This window comes from Sphaerodactylus townsendi, linkage group LG06 (genome assembly GCF_021028975.2).
Source record: "Sphaerodactylus townsendi isolate TG3544 linkage group LG06, MPM_Stown_v2.3, whole genome shotgun sequence".
Taxonomy (NCBI): domain Eukaryota; kingdom Metazoa; phylum Chordata; class Lepidosauria; order Squamata; family Sphaerodactylidae; genus Sphaerodactylus; species Sphaerodactylus townsendi.
Genome location: NC_059430.1, coordinates 122,733,987 through 122,753,182, shown reverse-complemented (window position 1 = coordinate 122,753,182; position 19,196 = coordinate 122,733,987). Strand labels below are relative to the sequence as shown.

The 19,196-nt window shown below is 45.2% G+C and overlaps 1 protein-coding gene across 4 annotated transcripts in view; it reads left to right on the top strand.

Moving 5' to 3' along the window:
* Positions 1-293: 293 nt before the first annotated feature.
* PHLDB3 (pleckstrin homology like domain family B member 3) overlaps positions 294-19,196 on the top strand; it is a 28,112-nt gene continuing 9,209 nt past the window's right edge. For 2 of the 4 annotated variants that reach the window (XM_048501293.1, XM_048501292.1), the window contains exons 1-6: positions 294-379; positions 4,631-4,729; positions 6,374-6,467; positions 7,668-7,836; positions 13,047-13,134; positions 17,694-17,750. In XM_048501293.1, the coding sequence (XP_048357250.1) occupies positions 308-379; positions 4,631-4,729; positions 6,374-6,467; positions 7,668-7,836; positions 13,047-13,134; positions 17,694-17,750 (579 nt within the window). In that variant the 5' untranslated portion in view covers positions 294-307. Of the gene's footprint in view, positions 380-4,630; positions 4,730-5,341; positions 5,393-6,373; positions 6,468-7,667; positions 7,837-13,046; positions 13,135-17,693; positions 17,751-19,196 lie in introns of those variants that run through there. The other 2 variants (XM_048501295.1, XM_048501296.1) reach the window with 2 other exon arrangements.

The window sequence follows — 19,196 nt, the reverse complement described above, 5'->3', positions numbered from 1 at the left end:
GATGGGAATTGTAGTTCCTGAACATCTGGAGAGCCGCGGGTTCCCTACCCCTGCTTTAGACCAACTGGGAGTGAGCCCCTACTTTTTTCCTGACAAATACCCTGAGCAGGAGATGATATGAGTTGTTGTTTTCACAAGAGTGCATTGAGTACAAGCAGGTTGCAATTGGTACAAAGGTGTGATCCGCGCTGGCGACAAATAGGGCAAGTGTGGGCGGCATTGCACGAAGAAAAGCATGCTTCTCAGCCCAGGGCTGATTTGTAGCCTCATTTATCTTTCTGTGTGTGTCTAGGAAAAAAATCGTCTGATGGATATGGGCCCAGCGTATCTAGAAGAGAATGGGGGGGACTCTCCAGACAGCCAGCAATCCCTCACTCAGGTGAGCACTTCTGGAGTTTTTCTTTTTTCCCACCACCTCCTTGTTTGCACGTCCTTCAAGACCAGGTTTCCTATTCCCGGACAGGGTGTTCCGAACACCAGCGGGTTCGCCGAACAGTCTGGTTGTGCATTGTAGGGTTGCCAACATCTGGTTAGGAAACGCCTGGGGATTTGGGATTGGGATTTGGGGAGGGGTGGGTCTCTTCAGAGAACCTTTATTAGGCATTAACAAAATCAGGAAATTGAGTACAAGCAGAGCCAAGAACAAATAACCAAATCAAAGTTTTCCCAACACACTCCACAGGAAGTTTGCGACCAATACGGTTACTCCAACTTCATTGTTGTTGAGCAAAAACTCCAAGGGAGATACAAAGTACCGTCTAGGGAACAATGAAAAAAAATTGGGCCTAACACCATTAAAGTTTGAATGTATAAGCAGAATATGCTCAACCAAGTCTTTGTGAGTTGAACAAAATGAGCACAGTTGTTTGGATTTCAGAATACTGGCAAATCACTCACGATGAGGGAAGTGAGGCTCTAGAAGGGTATAATCCTGTTCTTCAAAGTGGCAGGGAAACCGATCTCTGTCTGGAGATCGAGTGTAATTCTGGGAGATTTTCAGCCCCCGCTTGAAAGTTGGTAATCCTATATGCAAGGAATCCCCGGGCTTGACTCTCCCACTTCTTGTTAAGGCTCCAATTCCTTTAATAGCTGTACAGCAGGCCGAAATCCAACAGGATCACCTTTCTTCTGGTCCAAGGAAAGCTGCACCTGGTTAACTATTGTGTATCTGGCTCATTCCGCACACGCAAAATAATGCACTTTCAAAGTGCTTTCAGTGCTCTTTGAAGCTGTGCGGAATAGCAAAATCCACTTGCAAACAGTTGTGAAAGTGGTTTGAAAACACATTATTTTGCGTGTGCGGAAGGGGCCTTCGTTTAGGAACAAGAAGCCATGAGATAAAATGCTCTATTTGGGTCCTTTCACATCATTTCTACTCAGGAGTGGCTGAGAAGTGGCCCAGCCGTGGAGTGGAAATAGAGGCATAGCTTGTATCTGAAAATCAGGGGTGTAACGAGGCAGCCCTGGGAAAACTGTAGCCCTGGGCAAAACCTGAGTTGGATGCCCCCCCACCCCCATGGGCGGCCACTCCACCATGACCAAAAATTTTTTGCACCAGGACATTGGTGCCTGCAGGGGATGCATTTTTAGACATATCAGCAGACAAAGGAATTTTAAGCATATCATCGAGGAGACTCTCCTGATGATACCACCCAGGTTTGGTGAGGTTTGGTTCAGAGGTTCCAAAGTTATGGGCTCCCAAAGAGGTTGCCCCATCCCCCATTGTTTCCAATGGGGGCGAATAGGAGATAGGGGCTACACTTTTGAGGGTCCATAACTTTGGACCCCCTGAACCAAACTGCACCAAGCTTGGGGGGTGCCATCATCTCCAGATGATACCCTGAAATTTTGATTGCCGATACGTAAAAAATGCACCCCCTGCAGGGACAATGCTAGAGGAATTTGCCCCAGGAATCTTCCGTTGCTGCGTTGGGGTTTCCAGAATTGCTAACAATATTGAGTTGCAGGCTGTGGGGGGACATTTCTGAAGGCACAGTCTCAAAACTTTCAGGGTCTCATCAGGAGACTGCCCTAATGATACCCCCCAAGTTTGGTGCAGTTTGGTTCAGGGGGACCAAAGTTGTGGACCCTCAAAACTGTAGCCCCCATCTCCTATTAGCTCCCATTGGAAGCTAATGGGAGATAAAGAACACCACCTTTGGAAGTCCATAACAGACTCCCTAAACCAAACCTCGCAAACCTGAAGACCAGCATAAGGACAGTCCCCTGATGAAACGCTGACATTTTGGTGCCATAACCTGAAAACTGCGCCCCCTGCAGGCCAAAAACGGAAAAACCACTAAAATACCCAAAAACGAACCCAGCATTTTGATGCCCCCCACCAGGTGATGCCCTGGGCAGCTGCCCACCTTGCCCAATGGGCATTACGCCAGTGCTGAAAATGTAAAGACAACCATTGTGGCCAAGAGAGCAGCAATGCGGCTTTGAACCCACAAAAGTGGAATTTCACAGACCGGTTGATAGTGCACTACAAAAGAATAAGGCAGTTTACATGATACATTGTGCAAAAAACCCCTTGGAAACAATAGCTCCCTCCCCCCAGGAGTCGAAAAGCAAACTCAAACACATAAGTGTGTGTGTGTGTGTGAAGTTTTATGTACTTGGTCTTTGTTTAAGTTGGGAGTGAAGAATAAAGAGAAGTAATTGGATACTCAGTGGATTTTCCCCGTTTATGATGTAGACAGCTTGGCAAACGCAACACAACATAGTTCTCTGAGTGATGCATTTATTTCTTTATCACAGGAGAAGTACCTTGGCTCCCAGGGATTTTCACCTGGAAAAACATTCTCAGCCAAACAGCAACTAAGCAGATGGGAAATTCCAGTGAGGGAGGTTGACCTTTAAAGAACTTGTTTCTTTTTCAACATCTCAACTGAGTTTGATCCAAGTTCATCTCTGCCTGCTCCAGGTTGCTCATTTGCTAGAGCAGTGGTTCTCAACCTGTGGGTCGCGACCCCTTCGGGGGTTGCTTTCACAGGGGTAGCCTAAGACTCTCTGCATCAGTGTTCTCCATCAGTAAAATGGATAAAATGTTAGGGTTGGGGGTCAGCACAACATAAGGAACTGTGTTAAAGGGTCGCGGCATTAGGAAGGTTGAGAACCACTGTGCTAGAGCCAAATGACGGCAAACCTTTTTGAGACCGAGTGTCCAAATTGCAAGGCCAAACCTGCTTATTTATCACAAAGTGCCAACACAGCAATTTAACCTGAATACTGAGGTTTTAGTTTAGAAAAAACGGTTGGCTCCGAGGCCTGCGTTATTCGGGATTAAGCTTGGTGGTAGTCGGCAGCTTGGCTTTGAAGCAACCGTGCATCACGACCCTAGGAGGGTTTACTCAGAAGCAAGCCCCATTGCCAGCAACCGAGCTTACTCCTAGGTAAAGGATGGTGCTTTAGTTCTTCACATGAAAATCAGTGCGGTTTAACAGCGCTTAACAGGGTTACCTACACTGCTTCCCCAAAACTAGGTCTTAGGTTTAATGCTAATAATCGAGCCCAGCGGCCCAGGCCAGCCTAGATGTGTGTGTGTGTGTGGGGGGGACTCTGTTTGCACGTGCCCACAGAGAGGGCTCTGAGTGCCACCTGTGGCACCCGTGCCATAGGTTTGCCACCACTGCTCTAGCAACATCCTTTGTTTAACAGCCCAAACCGTTCCATTGTTGAGTTAAAACAGCTGCCACGCTTTGAAAGTGATAAGACCTCTTTCTGTCCTGGGGTGTGCTTTGAAAATGACAATTCTTTATTATGTTTTCAGAATGGTCATGACTGGCAGGGGGCAACGGCCGACTTGCCGATTTCAAGTAGCCAATACATGCAGGGGGCCCTATTGGCTAACATGCCACACAGGGGGCCCTATTGGCCAGCACCTGTAAGGTCACTGCTACACCATCTGATCCACACACCCCTTCCCAAAAGCAAGTTTACAAATGATTTTTCAATGCCTGTAGGTTTTATTTGATTGGCAATATAAAAGATAAACAACCCTGCATCCCCCCCAAACCCCTCCCCCCAATTTCAGACCACCTGTCTGATGGATAAAGGTTTTGACTTGCTAGAATACACGTATTCTGCCAGCACAGTGCTCACATCTTGGGTGAAGAAGGGTCATGGTTCAGTGGCAAAACGTCTCTGCTGGAAAGGATCAGGCAGTGAGTGGATGATGCGAAAGACCTACGCTTGATATCCGGAAGAGCCACTATTGACAATGATGGACCAGTGACCTAATTCAGTGGTCTGATTCAATACATGGTCATAAGTCCAGTGCGGCTGTCTTAAAGGGGTGAATTAGATCACTGGTATGGCTCATTCTCAGAGCAGGCAGTTTGTACACAGATGGTCCCAGGTTCGATCCCCAGCAGCTCCGACTGAAAGATTCTCTAGATGCTGCGGTAGGGAAAGCTGCCGGTTGCTGTAGATGATGCACCAAACGTTTGGCAGCCCCATGCATGTTTATGTGTTAAAAAAATCTCGAGTCTGTCCTCCTTTGCTGTTTTCCGTGCTAGCACCAGCTGACTGAGAATGGGTTTAGGATTCCCAGCTCAGAGAAGCAATCTGCACCTTGGTCCTTTCAGCTGTGCCCCCACATTGATGTGTCTGTGTCTTTCTGCAGCTTACTTTCACCCAAAAGACAGATCGCAAGGTCATTGTGTTGGGCTCCGACCAGTCCGACTCGTCCTCCTGTGTCTTCTCCGTCCGCAGCTCTGTCAAGGTCTGTCTGTCCTCTTTGGTCTGTGTTTGATTGTAAATGTCCCTTCCTTTTGCCTGTACAGATTCAGTCCTACTCCCTTTTACCTCCGTGTCGTCATGTTTTGCTGCCGAAAGGTGGGGAGGATGGGTTTGGGATTACTTTTTCCCTTTTTAGGAAGTCACCGGACACGCCCTAGAGAAAGGTGAGTGCTGCTATTAGGTTCATCATGAAGGCAAAGACCAGATATTAGGGTTACCATTTGCCCACCTGCATTCAATTGTAGCCCTGCCTGCTGATGCCCACCTGATTGGCAGGTGGAAACAAGCCAAAGTTGCGGGCAGGGAGAAAATCATCCTGGAAAAAAGAAAAATAAGGCCTCCTCTACTTACCCAAAGTTCTGCCTATGTAGTTCCTGATGCCTCGTATGTTTTTACCATAGAGTTTCTGACAATTGCTGGAACTAATATTGTTTCTGGGCGTCTCTAGGAATTGCTGAGAACTCTGTGGTCAGAATTTCCTGTCAGTAGCCAGAGCCTTCTTTTTCTCTTTTTATTTTTCTCCTGGGACACTGGCAGCCCCCCCCCCCAACCCTCCCTCTGGTTGCCTGGCAACCTTACCAGAGATGGCGCAATCAGGTTGACCTTTCCTTGGAGTTTCATCCATGAAGCAAAGATAAGCAAAACGGTATCAGAGGTCTCTTAAGCAAGCTGGGAATGTTTTTTATTTCATGTATGTTAATCAAGCCTTGCAGTTCTGTGGGTGTAGAGGATTCAGGGGAGATTGCTAGGGCATTGAACTCTATGGATCAAGACCCCCAAGTACCAAAAGAAGTCCTCACAACCTGTAATAGCTCTCCAGGTGTTGCATGAGCCTACAATTCCCATCAGCCCCTGCCAGCATGGCCAACTGATGGGAATTGTAGTTCATGAACATCTGGAGAGCCACAGGTTGCCCCCCCCCCGCCCCCCCCACCCCCCGCCCCCACCCCCCCCCCCCGCCCCTCCCCCGCCGGCCCCCCGCCCCCACCCCCCCCCCCCCCCACACCACCCCCACTGATGGGAATTGTAGTTCATGAACATCTGGAGAGCCACAGGTTGCAGACCCCTGCCCTGGTAGGTCACAGAGCACCACCTGCTGGGATATGAGTCACTGTTGCTTTGTGGAAGGATCAGGCCAAGATAGCACACTGAGCAGAGAAGCAGGATAACAGGATGAGGTCATTCAGTGGTGGAGAGGAATTTTTTTTGCCCAGGTAGGTTCAAAGAGTCCGGCTCCTCCTCTGCTCACTGTGTAGTATGCAAAGATTTTATCCGACACGCTGTGCATGGTGGTTGTGGTGTTTGGTTGTGCACGCACCGTATTTTGTTGTTGTTGTTGTTGCTGACATTTCATTCTTTCTGCCCACGAAGCAAATAAGTAAAATTGCATGCAAAGGAGAAAAGGGGTAGTAACGTTTTTTATAAAAGAAGCCATCTAGTCTAACGTAACAAAACATAACGTCAGTGTAAATGCTGAGATTGCGCAATTTGCTGTTTAATCACTTTTTACCAGGGTGCAGTAAAACCTACAATGGAAGAGATGATCCGAGCTCCTTGCAAAGGGCAAGGAGCAAAGGTCGGGAGTTCACGCCAGGCCTGATTTCCTCCTTGTTGCCTTTCCACCCAGGGCTCAATCGGACTGCAGAGAACCGCAAGTCTGCCCCGGAGGCGTGGGGATCGCCTGGCCACCAGACCTGCACAGCGTCCCATCTCGTTGCATGGTACAAATTACCTAGGATAGGGGCGGGACACCAATTCTGGGGTGGAAAATTCCTGGAGATTCTGGGGAGGTGGCGTTTGGAGAGGGGAGCTGAGCTGACCATGGTTGTGTTGCCAGAGTGGCCTTTTCTGCCCAAGTCCCTGAAAAAGTTTTGCAAATGCAGCGGAACCTCGGTTTTCGTTGGTAATCCGTCCGAAAAGAATCGATGAAAACCGAGGCAAACTTTTCCATTGGAATCAATGTAAATCCAATCAATCCGTTCTAGGCACTCCAAAGAACATACCAAAAACACATTTTTTTGGTGAATAAACATAGTGTTCAATGCTGAAAACAGTAACAAACAATAACACTAGGACCAGCTTCAGAGCCAGTGTACCAATGTTGCACCAGACAGCTGTCCCAAGAGGTCTGTTTCTGACGCCTCTTTAAGATTTGTCTGAAATGGGGGGGCAAAGCACGTTGGTAGCATCAAACAAAATGCGAACCTGACCTGCAACAGCTTTGTCCGGGTGATTTTTCTCCACAAAACCATGCACCTTACTGCAAATTGAGGTAGAAACTGAGAGGGCAAATCAGAGTGAAAACTGGGACGGTGCACCACTAAAAAAATCGATGAAAACCAAAACCGATGAAAACCAAAGGCAATGAAAACTGAGGTTCCACTGTGTTTTCAAAATCTTTCATTTGTCTGCGCTCCCCTTCTCGAAAACATTTTCTGGCTGCCATTTTGTAGTCGTTCCGTATCTTTTTAAAATCTCCATGAATCTGATGCAATCAGTCTTCAAAGTCTCATGCTGGAATTCTCTCGAGGTCATGTCTTTGCAGCTTTGACCCCCTCCCCCCCGAATAAAAAAATCTGATGGCAATACAGCACAAGACGGTTGGGCAAGCTCAAAAAATGGTGCCACCACCAAGAAAGTTCCGCCAAGATTCAAATTAAAAATCCTAAGAAAACAAACCTTGTGACTTGGTGAACTTTGCAGAGGTTCAGGTTGACTGAGGGCCCTAAAGCTTCTTCCCCTAGTCTGGAGCTTCCCCTAGTCTGCTGTCTCTGCTGGAAGTCTTGTATTTAGGATGCATTTCTGGATGTTTCCCATAGTTTTGGAAGGCTGGTAGTTTCTGGGCCCTGATGAGGCCACTTTGAGGATGCTTGTAAAGGTGTTAATTTCTTTCCATGTTTCTCCCCTTCCCCCATTCCCAGGTGCACTAGACCCCAGTTTACTGGCAGCACAGCTATCTGGCGGAGGCAACGGGTCCTACCTGAGTGGCACGGGCTTGCAGTACTCCCGTCTCAACAACCCCCTCTTCCAGCTGTTGGGTGGCCAAGGTGCTGTGGGCCAGCTGGGAGGAGCTACTCAAGGAGCTTACAAGTAAGTACAGGGCCAGATTCCAGTTTAAGCAATGGCGGAGGATGGCTGGTCTCAAACTCGTTCCGAGATCTGAAGTTCCAGTGTGCAGCTTTAAAGGCAGTTCGATGCATCTCTGGGTTAAGGAGAGAGCAGGGAAACACCGTACATGCTCCTGAGGCAATCTCCTCTGGACGGGACTACACAGAAACTCAAACCATGGAGTCCAACCAGGGTGGAGAAGGCGGAACTAGTGATATCACCACCATTCCCAGCTGGAGCTGCCCATTTCTCCCAACTTTGGGAGACTTGGCTCAGACCGGTCCGCATTGCCACATAGACTTACTTCTACTGACTGGAATGCAGTATATGCAGCTATTGATAAGTGATTGATTATCTTCAAAGAAGAGGTCCCGTCCAAGTACCTATACGGACGAAGACATAGGACCGAGTGAAGAAGACATCGTTTAGTCACCTTGACTATGTTGTAGGGTGATGTGATATGTGTAGTATTGTAAGAGTCTAGGCTCTGATGTTGTTTGCACTTTTCACTGGTTGCACTTTATGTATTGCACTTTATGTGTGGGCTTAGCGCAATTGATAAAGCAGCGGTTGATGCAGCGCGTTTGTTGTTTGTGGATATCACCACCATTCCTAGCTGGAGCTGCCCATTTCTCCCAACTTTGGAAGGATTACATTCAAGCTGCACTACGTTGTGTTAATGGAGTAAAGAAGAAGAGATTTAAAAGAGAAGCCCAAAACTCACTACAAATAGTGCCAGAAAGAATTTGAAGACCTCCTTAAAAGGTATGGAAGATGCAGGAAACTTAAAAATGATAAAATGTAAATGAATGTAAAAGAGACTAACCTAAGGAAGAATAGCTGAATTGGATCCACTGGAGAGTGATTGCTGCTCAGTGATTATATAAGAAAACTGATTTGGATCACATCAGAAGAGGAAAGCCATTTTTACAAATGTCATTAAATAAAAGAGAAAGCAGGAGTGGTTCCAGAGAGAATTTACTGCTGTTTGTAGGTGACTGTTGTGCAGTGACATCTAGTGGCTATTAGAGATACTGAGTATATTTCTGCTGCCAATATATTTTCACAGAAATACAAGAGGCATAAGAGGCATAAGATCACATTGGAGACACAATGGCCTCAACCAGAGAAGGTTCTGTTTCTTTGGAAATAATGGAGCTATCTGGGAATGTGAAAGCTGTGTTTCTTAATATGCAGGCATTGCAATCTGAAATGGACTCCATAAAAACTAGTACTAGAAATATCTCAAGTAAATAATTGGGAAATAAACCAGCAATAGTGGTCAGTTATTAGAGTTTAAAGAGATCAAGACTGATTTTAAAAAATTGTACAGCTGGAAGAAGATGGAAAAACAACAAAGGAAGAGGTTAAAGGTTTGGGGGGTAAGTACTAACTGTACAATTGGACCGTAAACTCTACATCCAGCCATACTTCACCTTGAATACCCGACAAGAAAGAAAAACTTTAGGCTAAGGCAGATAACAGAATAACAGGATCTTTTAAAAAGAGAATCTTAATAAAAAATTGCCTCAGCTTTGGCTGATTTTTGAAGATGGAAAAGGAAGAAATAGTGGCAAAAATTGAAACCGTCTACAGAGTTAATTCAAAGAATCCAAAATCATGGGGACTTGGCAGAGATATTATTATTGTCCTCTTATAAGAAACTGTGGATCAAATCCTAGTGACTCATCGAAAATCTCCATTCAAGTTGGAGGATAAAGATATCATAATGAAGAAAATACCATTGAGAATCTTACAAAAGAGAAAGGACTATGCTGTTTTAGTTGATGTTTAAAGAAGCAGCATTCAAGAATGACTTGGCTTAAATGGGAGGGCTTTCTTTTCATGTACAAAGATCAACAACAGAGAATCACTTCTACAGCAAGTACTAAGGGACTTTTTAAGAACAACAATAAGGTTTTTAATAATATCAAGTCATTGAAGTATCAAATTATTTGTTGAAAGTTGATACAATTGATTGAAATGTTAGATATTAATATAATAAAGGTCAGATGTCAGTTTTAATCATATAAAATGCAGAGATTCTTAAAGAGGGATAAAGAATTTTTATATATAAGTTTTCAATTCTTGAATTCAGTTAGGAAGATAAAGTTATTATGTAGATACATTTGTGTTTGTCTTGTCTTTTTTCAAAATAGAATTTGGGTTGAAGTATTTACAAAATTTTTAAAGCTTTCTGGTTTTTGATATTCATGGAAAGTTACTATAATATGGATAACTTCTGCAATGGGTGACAGGTGGGAAGTCAAAGTAGTTATTGGTAACGTTTATGCTGCTTAATTAGCATAGAGTGGATCACTTTTGTGTATTTTTTTAGTTTGTGGTAGCTTTGTTGTAGTTATAAAATTAATTTAAAAGTAGTTTTAAAAAACAAGTACAGGGCCATATTGCAGCCTTTCCCCTGTCTCCAAGGGTACCATTTCCCCTTTTATATGGAATACCTCCAGGTAATTGTGATCCTTGCCCTCTGATGCTCACCTGATCAACAGGTGAACACGGGAACCAAGTTGGGGGATGCTATCTTCCTAGGGAGAAAAACTTAAAAAGAAAAATTGTCTACTTACAGAACCTTCTGACCTTAGATTTCAGGCAGCTCCTGGAGCTATCCTTGTCCTTTTGGGTAGCTCTTGGAATTGCCAGGAACTTGACAGTTGGAATTTTCTTTTAAGTAGAGACAGCCCTCCCACACCATCTCTCCAAAAAGTGGCCCTTTCCTGGCCATCATTATGTGATTCTTCCTTTCTTAAAGATTATGTTGCCAAATAATATTTCTGTGCTTCTCAGCAGGGTGCTGCAGTCTCCTGTGCCTTTTACAGTCCATTTGTCAAATTAGCCCCCCCACCACCACCAAATGACAAAAAGAGGCTCCAAAACGCCAAAACAGGGGAGGGCTACTGGAGTGTGAGAAAATGGCACCAATGAGGAAGTGAAGAGAAAGCAGAGAGGGCTGGGAAACGTCTTAAAGAACCTCACAGGCAAATGAATCCACTTTTAAAGTGTTCTCTCAACTGAAGAATCGTTCCAAAAGGGCATTCATTTAAAATGTTTTGAGCCTGAAAATAAAAGGTGTTGGGGTAAAAACAGTGCAGAACTCTGTGGAGGAAATATTTTATTTCCTGCCTCCAAATGTTTTAAAGTCTGTGCGGAAAGTCTCTGCTGGCATCCTGAAGCTCTCCAGCCTGTCACACGCCTTTCAATTGCGTGACACTCATAGGGGAGAACTTTGGATTTATCCCATCCCTTACTGGACTAAGTATTTCACTTTCCTAGAAACAAACAAGCACTTTTTGATTTCCAAGCAGCCACAGGAAGGAACCCATAGTTCCCGCCAAAAGTGACAAGCAGATGCACAACGTTGCTGTTCTTATAGGCACTTCTGGTCCTAACATGGAAATTTGTTTCCTACTCTGCTTTCCAGTGTAAGATATATGGGTGGGATCCTAAAGACCCATTCCTCTATCAGTGATTTCCCCTGATGCAAGGAACCTACTGCTGAAGTAAGCCCTCTGTTGGGGGAATGCTTCCTAGGCTAGGAGAAAGATGTTGTTCTTAGTGGAACAGATCTGTGGATCTGGTCCTACAGAATTCAAATTAGCCTGTGCACTCCTACACACACCAGCTGGGTGACCTTGGGCTAGTCACAGCTTTTTGGAGCTCTCTGAGCCCCACCCACCTCACAGGGTGTTTGTTGTGAGGGGGGAAGGGCAAGGAGATTGTAAGCCCCTTTGAGTCTCCTACAGGAGAGAAAGGCGGGGGATATAAATCCAAACTCTTCTTCTTCTTCACTGGGTAACCTTGGGTTTGTCATTCTCTCACCTGGACTCACTTTGTAAGGGCTTTTGTGAGGAGAAAATGCAAGAGAAAATGCAGATGAGGAGAACCACAGTCAGCTCTTTAGAGGAAGGACTGGATTACAATGTGATAGGTAGAAAATATTCTATGGGATTCATTGCCACAAGATGTTTAGATGGCTTTTGCTATCTAGTCCAGGTGCTCAGGAGCAGCAGGAGCAGAAGGCCATTGCTTTCATATCCTGCATGTGAGCTCCCAAAGGCACCTGGTGGGCCACTGCCAGTAGCAGAATGCTGGACTAGATGGACTCTGGTCTGATCCAGCAGGCTCGTTCTTATGTTCTTATGTTCTTAATTTTTGTCAGAGATGAGCCAAGGGGAAGAGTGAAATTACGTTGTGCCCACGAAGAATCGAGGCAGCTTGCAGCCATTCAAACCCCAATGTGCTGTAGAGGTCAGACTAGGATCTGGGAGATGTGGGTTTGAATCCCTACTCTGCCATAGGAGCACATGGGGTGGACATGGGCTTGTCGTTGTCTTTCATTCTAACCTTCCTCATAGGGTTGTTGGGAAGATGAAACACTGGAGAGGAGGATATTATAAGCCACTTTTGTTCCCGGTTAGGAACAAAAGGAGGGTTTAAATATGGCTGTGGAGCATCACCAGTTGGATCTTCCTGTTAGTGCCATTTTCTCCATCTAAATTGCTCCTACCCAAAGCTGCCATTACTGAAACCTGAATAGTTTTCACTAATAGAAACTGGGGATTTAAATTAGGACATGCATGGGGCAAAGGACTAGATAATTGAAAATGCTGGGGGGAAGAATTAGGACTAATAAAAGGAAACACTTCTTCACGCAACGGGTGATTGGTGTTTGGAATATGCTGCCACAGGAGGTGGTGATGGCCACTAACCTGGATAGCTTTAAAAGGGGCTTGGACAGATTTATGGAGGAGAAGTCGATCTATGGCTACCAATCTTGATCCTTCTTGATCTGAGATTGCAAATGCCTTAGCAGACCAGGTGCTCGGGAGCAGCAGCAGCAGAAGGCCATTGCTTTCACATCCTGGATGTGAGCTCCCAAAGGCACCTGGTGGGCCACTGTGAGTAGCAGAGTGCTGGACTAGATGGACTCTGGTCTGATCCAGCTGGCTTGTTCTTATGTTCGTATACCTCCTCCACCCAATGCTGCTTTTCTGATCATAGTCAGAACCTGCCATCGCTGCATTTAATTATTTCCCCCTTTTTAAGTTTGGAAATCTGTTGACAGATCTCCTGCATGGTGTCTGTTTTGGTCCTTGGGTGCCTCTTCCCCTTCTGAACCATTAGAGTCTCTGTACCAGTGCTGATGCTAACCATATGCTTCTCTCTCTCTGCAGTCTGGGGAATTGCATCACCACCCTGGCTGAGATGGAACGGAAGGTGCGGGAAGCCCTGGCAGAGAGAGAGCGGCTGCTGCAGGAAAGGGTGAGGAACAGAGAGACCGGATCTGAGCCCAGGATTTGAGCCCTTCCCCTTTTCTCAGAAGAGTAGCTAACACTTGGGACTGTGTTTCCTGAGGAAACCCCCCCCCCCCGCTTTGATCCACAAAGTGTAAGCATTTACGAAGAATCAGAAGGTCATCAAAGGGCAATTATTTTTGCCATTCTCTCTCTGAAGAGGACCAGCTGTCTCTTTATGACGTCAGCAACGTCCTTTCCCTGCACGTGTTCCGAGCACTCCAATAAACAGTCTTAGAACTTGAAAGCTGCACTTCTACGTTTCCCGTTTAATAGTTCCCAACAGCCCAATCCTCCATTTGGTCTTCAAATCTCTCTTCCGCCTCTTTTAAAGCTATTACTAATAGAGGCTGTCACAACATCTTGTGGCAGTGAGTTCCACAGTTAAGCCATGTAGAAAAGAAGTGGATTTCTTAAAAACTTAGTCCATTTTAATGTGTGGCACTGTCGTGTTCCATCCTCTCTCAATAGATTGGAATTGATTTGTTGATCGGAGTCGAAGCGGGTTACGCTTCAGGAATTCATTGCCAAGACTAAAGCTTTTCCATCAAGCCATCCCAATGAGGGCTACCACACTCCCCCTTACTGGACCTGTTACTAAGCAACAACACCCCCACTACTCCTTCACTGTCCCTCATAAACTTGCTCCTATTCCCAAGGCCATGCTTTCCAATAAGGAACCAGGTACACCTGGCTGGGGAAAGGTGTTTCTTTAACCCTGTGCATTCCTTCACTGCAAAGTTCTAACATGAGCTCTAACCCCAACGGCAAGCAGAAACAATCAGATGCCATGATCTCCCGACCTCCCCTGGAGATATGAGAAGACCAACCAATATAGAAGCAGGACTTGACAGGCACTGGGGATTTTGGAGTGGGGAGGGGAATTCCCCTCCAGCTTGTTATTCACCCTCTTTACAGTGATCGTGACCTTAACCTCCATCTTCTCCCGCTTATGGTCAAAAGACACCAAGGGAGCCCAAACTAAAAATCCGACAAAATGAAAAGCTGCGAGATCTGTAAATGGATCTTCTGAATATTTTTTAATTAGAAAATTGCAAATTTGGGGGACTCTGGTTTGGGAACCCTCCTTTCCTTTTATTTTCAAGACCTCAAGGGTAATTGTGCCATTGCAGGAAATCTGAAAACTGTGCTTCCCAGAGCAGGGTGGATTGCATCTGAAGAAGTGAGCTCCGACTCAAAAGCTCATGCTGGAATAAGTATTGTTAGTCTTTAAAGTGCAACTGGACTTTTGTTTATTTTGTGCTAACCGTCTGTCTAAATCTGGCCCTTCACAGCAGCCATTTACTAATAGTAGCCACTAGGGGGAGCTATCTGCAGTTCTTCAATCCATCACCTCACCTCTGTTGATCTTCAAAGTTATGTCAACATGTTACCTCAACATTTTATGCCTTTTGAAATCGTTTGGAGCACCATCTTTCTGTATGCAAATCTAGGAACATCAGGCTTACTTCAAAAGAATTTTTTTTTAATCTCATTACTGGGAGCCAGCATGGCCTAGGGCAGTGGTGGCGAACCTTTGGCACTCCAGACGTCATGGACTACAATTCCCATCAGCCCCGGCTAATTGGCCATGCTGGCAGGGGCTGATGAGAATTGTAGTCCATAACATCTGGAGTGCCAAAGGTTCGCCACCATGGGCCTATGGGTAATCATGAAAGAGAAATAAGGCTACCCCAAGCAATTTGTCAGAAAATAAAAGGTGGGGGGGGAGATGCCAGGAGACACACAACTTTATTGTCATCCCAAGCCCTTACACTAAGGTGACCAGATGGTCACCTTGTAAACCCGGGACGGGGTAGGCGGCAGCGCCCCAGAAGGCCATGCGCTCCTGCGGCCGCACGTGCGGGAGGCTGCCGCACTGCCTTGCGCCCCAGAAGGCAGTGCGGCAGCCTCCCAAAAATCAGGACAATGCAAGGAACCCGCGGGACGCGGGACAAATTATGCGAAGGCGGGATTGTCCCGCCAAAAGTGGGACGGCTGGTCAGCCTACCTTACACTATGTCCACTGACCAAAATCCAAAATAATTAAGTAAACAATGCAAGTGATTTTAATGTAGAAAAGTGCCGCGCCAACATAGAAGAACAACACAGAGAACAGAACAAAACAAGCACTTGAGAGACAGTCCTGTGTTCCTATGAACAAGACCCAATATTACTTAATTCCTATATAGTTGTGTATTGTCCATTTGAAGTTCCAAGGGCCAAGACAGAGGATAAGTAGGGCAAGCTCATGGTCCTAGTTTATAGTTTCCTCAAAGCAGGCTCTTTTCTGGGCGCCTAATGTGATTATTTCCAGCTGTCCCGTGATAAGATTAACAACTTGGGATCTTTTCCATTCAATTGGCAACTGGATCTAATTGGCAACTGGATCTAATTGGCAACTGGATCAACAGGATGTGTTCCGCAGCTTATTTGCATATTTCGAAGTGTTTTCATCAGCCCACAATATATATCTTGGGGACAGGATCAATTTAGAAAGATCAAGTTATACAAACAATAAATCATAGTACAATATTTTCAATAATAGTGAGGAACAGTGATAAAGACTCTGCAACACGTGTAAACAAGAGCTTGTTTTGTTCTGTTCTCTGTGTTGTTCTGTGTTGCCAACTGCACTTTGCACTTTACATTGAAATCACCTGCATTGTTTACGTAACTGTTTTGGATTTTGGCCACTGGGCATAGTTGTACCCTGAAGGAACCCTTGAAATATTTTTCAGGCCTCAGGAAACCCTTGCAAATATAGGCCATAAATTACGAAATTATTATATTTGTTTCATGTGTCGGCCTGTATATATGCATATATGCTTGGGAAAACATCCGAGAAGATTTAAATTATTGTATCGTCGAAGGCTTTCACGGCTGGATTCAACTGGTTGTTGTGGGTTTTCCGGGCTGTGTGGCAGTTGAGTGGTAGAAGTCTGGTGTAACAGACTTCTCTCTGTGATACACCTCTGAAGATGTCAGCCACAGATGCAGGCGAAATGTTAGGAACAAGATTTACCAGACCACGGCCACGCAGCCCGGAAAACCCACAACCAACTTAAAATTATTCATTATCATCATCATTGTTAAATTTATTAGTATTTATCAGAGGAACCCTCCTCTTCTCTCTAACACCTCTTCAAAAATTGCCACATCGCACACTCAGACATGACTTAACGGACCCGTGGAAAATTTATTTAAAATAACAGGATACAATAACCGTGGGGAAACCACAGGGAAAAGATTCAGGAGGGAGAGACTTATGTCGCAGGCCAAGTTGGATGAGTCCATTTAATTTCTTGAAAAATGCATTTCGCCTTCTCCTTCCTGCAATACGGTATTCATCTCAATAACAGATTCAATCAAATAGAGAGCCAGTGTGGTGAAGTGGTTAAAACTGATGGACTCTAATCTGGAGAAACAGGTTTGATTCCCCACTCCTCCACATGAATGGCGGATTTTCATCTCATGAACTGGATTTGTTTCCCTGCTCCTACCCATGAAGGCGGCTGGGTGACCTTGGACTAGTCCCAGTTCTCTAAGAACTCTCTCAGTCCCACCTACCTCACAAGGTGTTTGTTGTGAGGAAAGGAAGAGAAAAGAAGTTTGTGCGCCACCTTGAGTCTCCTTGCAGGAGAGAAAGATGGGGTATAAATCCAAACCACACCTCCTCCTCCTCCTCTTCCTCCTCCTCCTTCTTCAAATAAACATATTCCTACAGCTAACTGCCAGATAATTCAGAAAAAGTTGTAACTAGATTTTTGTTCAGTCTCTGCTTGTTCCTGCAATTCCTGCACATTGATGTAATTCGATATAACTTTTTAAATAAATTCTGGTCTTCCAGAGAACCCCTAGTGACCTCTAGAATTCCACAAACCCAGGTTTAGAAACCCTGCATTACACGTTCCCTGTACAAGCTTTGTAGAAGGATGTCCAGTATAAACCTCGTAAGTCCCCTGATGAAGTGAAACTTCTAGGGATGTTGCATGACAATAAAACTGTATGTCACCTGGCATCTTTTTTGATAGCGGTTCTAGGTTCTGAGGGACTTGTGTTCGAATCCCTACTCTGCCATTGGAAGTTTTTAAAAAAATGCTCAGCTATCCTCCCCGCTGTCAAAAGACAGTGAGAGAACCCCCAGGTCCTACCCACAAGTCCCTCTTTTACCAACCCCAAATAAAACCCCAGCATTCTTAACCTCCCCCTCCCGTTCTTTTAGTATCAGATAACCCCCTTTCTTTTCCTGAGTCAGGAATAGAACCCAGACATCCTGATTACGAGCCTCCCTTCCCCACCCCCTCAAGTAACCTTTCTCATCTGCCTCCCACATGGTTTCTAGAACAAGGAAGTTGAAAGTTTCACTATGTCAGCACCCCCGTCTGTGCATTCAGCAAACGATGGGGTGGGAGTAGCTTAAACGGGCCTAGGAAATTGAAGGGAAGGGATTTTCAGCCGTTCCCTCTGCATGTGCGTGGACTCGTCTTGCTACCACAGGCTTCGCTCACAACTGTTTCCTTACAGGAAGCCAAGAGAGCTGCCGAGGAGGCCAGATGCATGGAGCTGACCCCGTCAACAAAGGTAAGGCTGCTCGTGGATTGTGTCTGTAGTCAAGATGGAATTAGACCCAGCGGTGGCTTTTCATGCATCCTTTTGAACAAGGCCTCAGCAGCAGCTGTGCCAGAACCTGCTTGTGTGGGTGGGGTTTAAGCTTTGTTTACATGCTGATAACATTACAAAATAATAGACCTTGAGCATGCATAGAGTGCATTTTCCATGTTTATTTATTTATTTATTTTTATTTATTTATTAAACTTATAGGCCGCCTCTTCCCCGAAGGGCTCGAGGTGGCTCACCAAATGGCTGTTCTCCGAGACAGCAAATCAAAACAGCATAAAACTTAACCTATTAAACCCATTAAAAAAAACTTAAGCAGCAGTTTCTCACAACAAATATGAATTAAACAACAAAGTTGTTTAACAAGAGTTGGTTAAAAACAGGTGCCCGATCTAAAGGCCAAAAGAAAGGGAGGGAATAGGGCCAGAGTCCATTGATGGGATCAACAAGCAATTTAACCAAGATGAGAGAAGAAGGAATTGAAACAGGTATCTCAATTTCAGTTTCAGTTAGTAACAGTTCAGGCAAGACCTTTTGGTTGGGCATCCACTAGCATCATAAAGACCAGCAGGTTTTTGGGGGCATGAGTTTTCAACGCTCCCTTCATCAGATACAAAAGGGAGCTTTGGCTCTCAAAAACTGATACCACCCAAATCTTGTTGGTCTGCAAGGTGCTACTGGGCTCAAATCTAGCCCTTTTTCTACAGACCAGCATGGCTATCCTCTTGGATGGGCATGTATCTTTTCCATACTCTGAAACTGGGAAATTTATCCCTGCATGAAAAAATCCAGTTCATGATGCAAGAGCATATGGCTGCTACCTGAAGTGTTGAAAATTCTCTCCCTTTTAGTGTGGGGAATTAGCAAGAGCAGACTCTTGGTCGGGCAAGCTTGGAGTCTTGATTGCCTATGTTTACGAGAGTCAGCTTTTTGCAAGAAACTCACAGGAGGGCAAATAAAGTTTAATAATTTTTATTAAGGGATAAAAGGGGTACACAAGAACACAATAAAAGCAGCAGAACACACACATACAGTCCTAGAATATAGACACTTTTGAGGGGATAGGTCTGGAATAGATAAGGAATACATGGGGAGGGGCAGTAAAAGTTATAGTCACCTGATCTTGGACCGGAATGGTCCAAGGGACAAAACTGAGTGACCTGCGCTTAGCTCCAGATGGAACAGTATCACGGACAGAGAGTTGTCCAGAGATACTGAATACTGTCTTTTGGGAGAGTGGGCTTCTTATTGGGGAAAAAACAGACCCTCAGGGTGAGGCAGAGTGATCCTAAGTCTCCCTAGACAAAGAGATTTCCTGCCCTTCCTGAAAGAACATCAACTTCAATGGTAGGCACGCTGGTCTAATGGGTTGAGACATCAGCCTGATGTTTCCAGGCTGAGGAGTGTCTC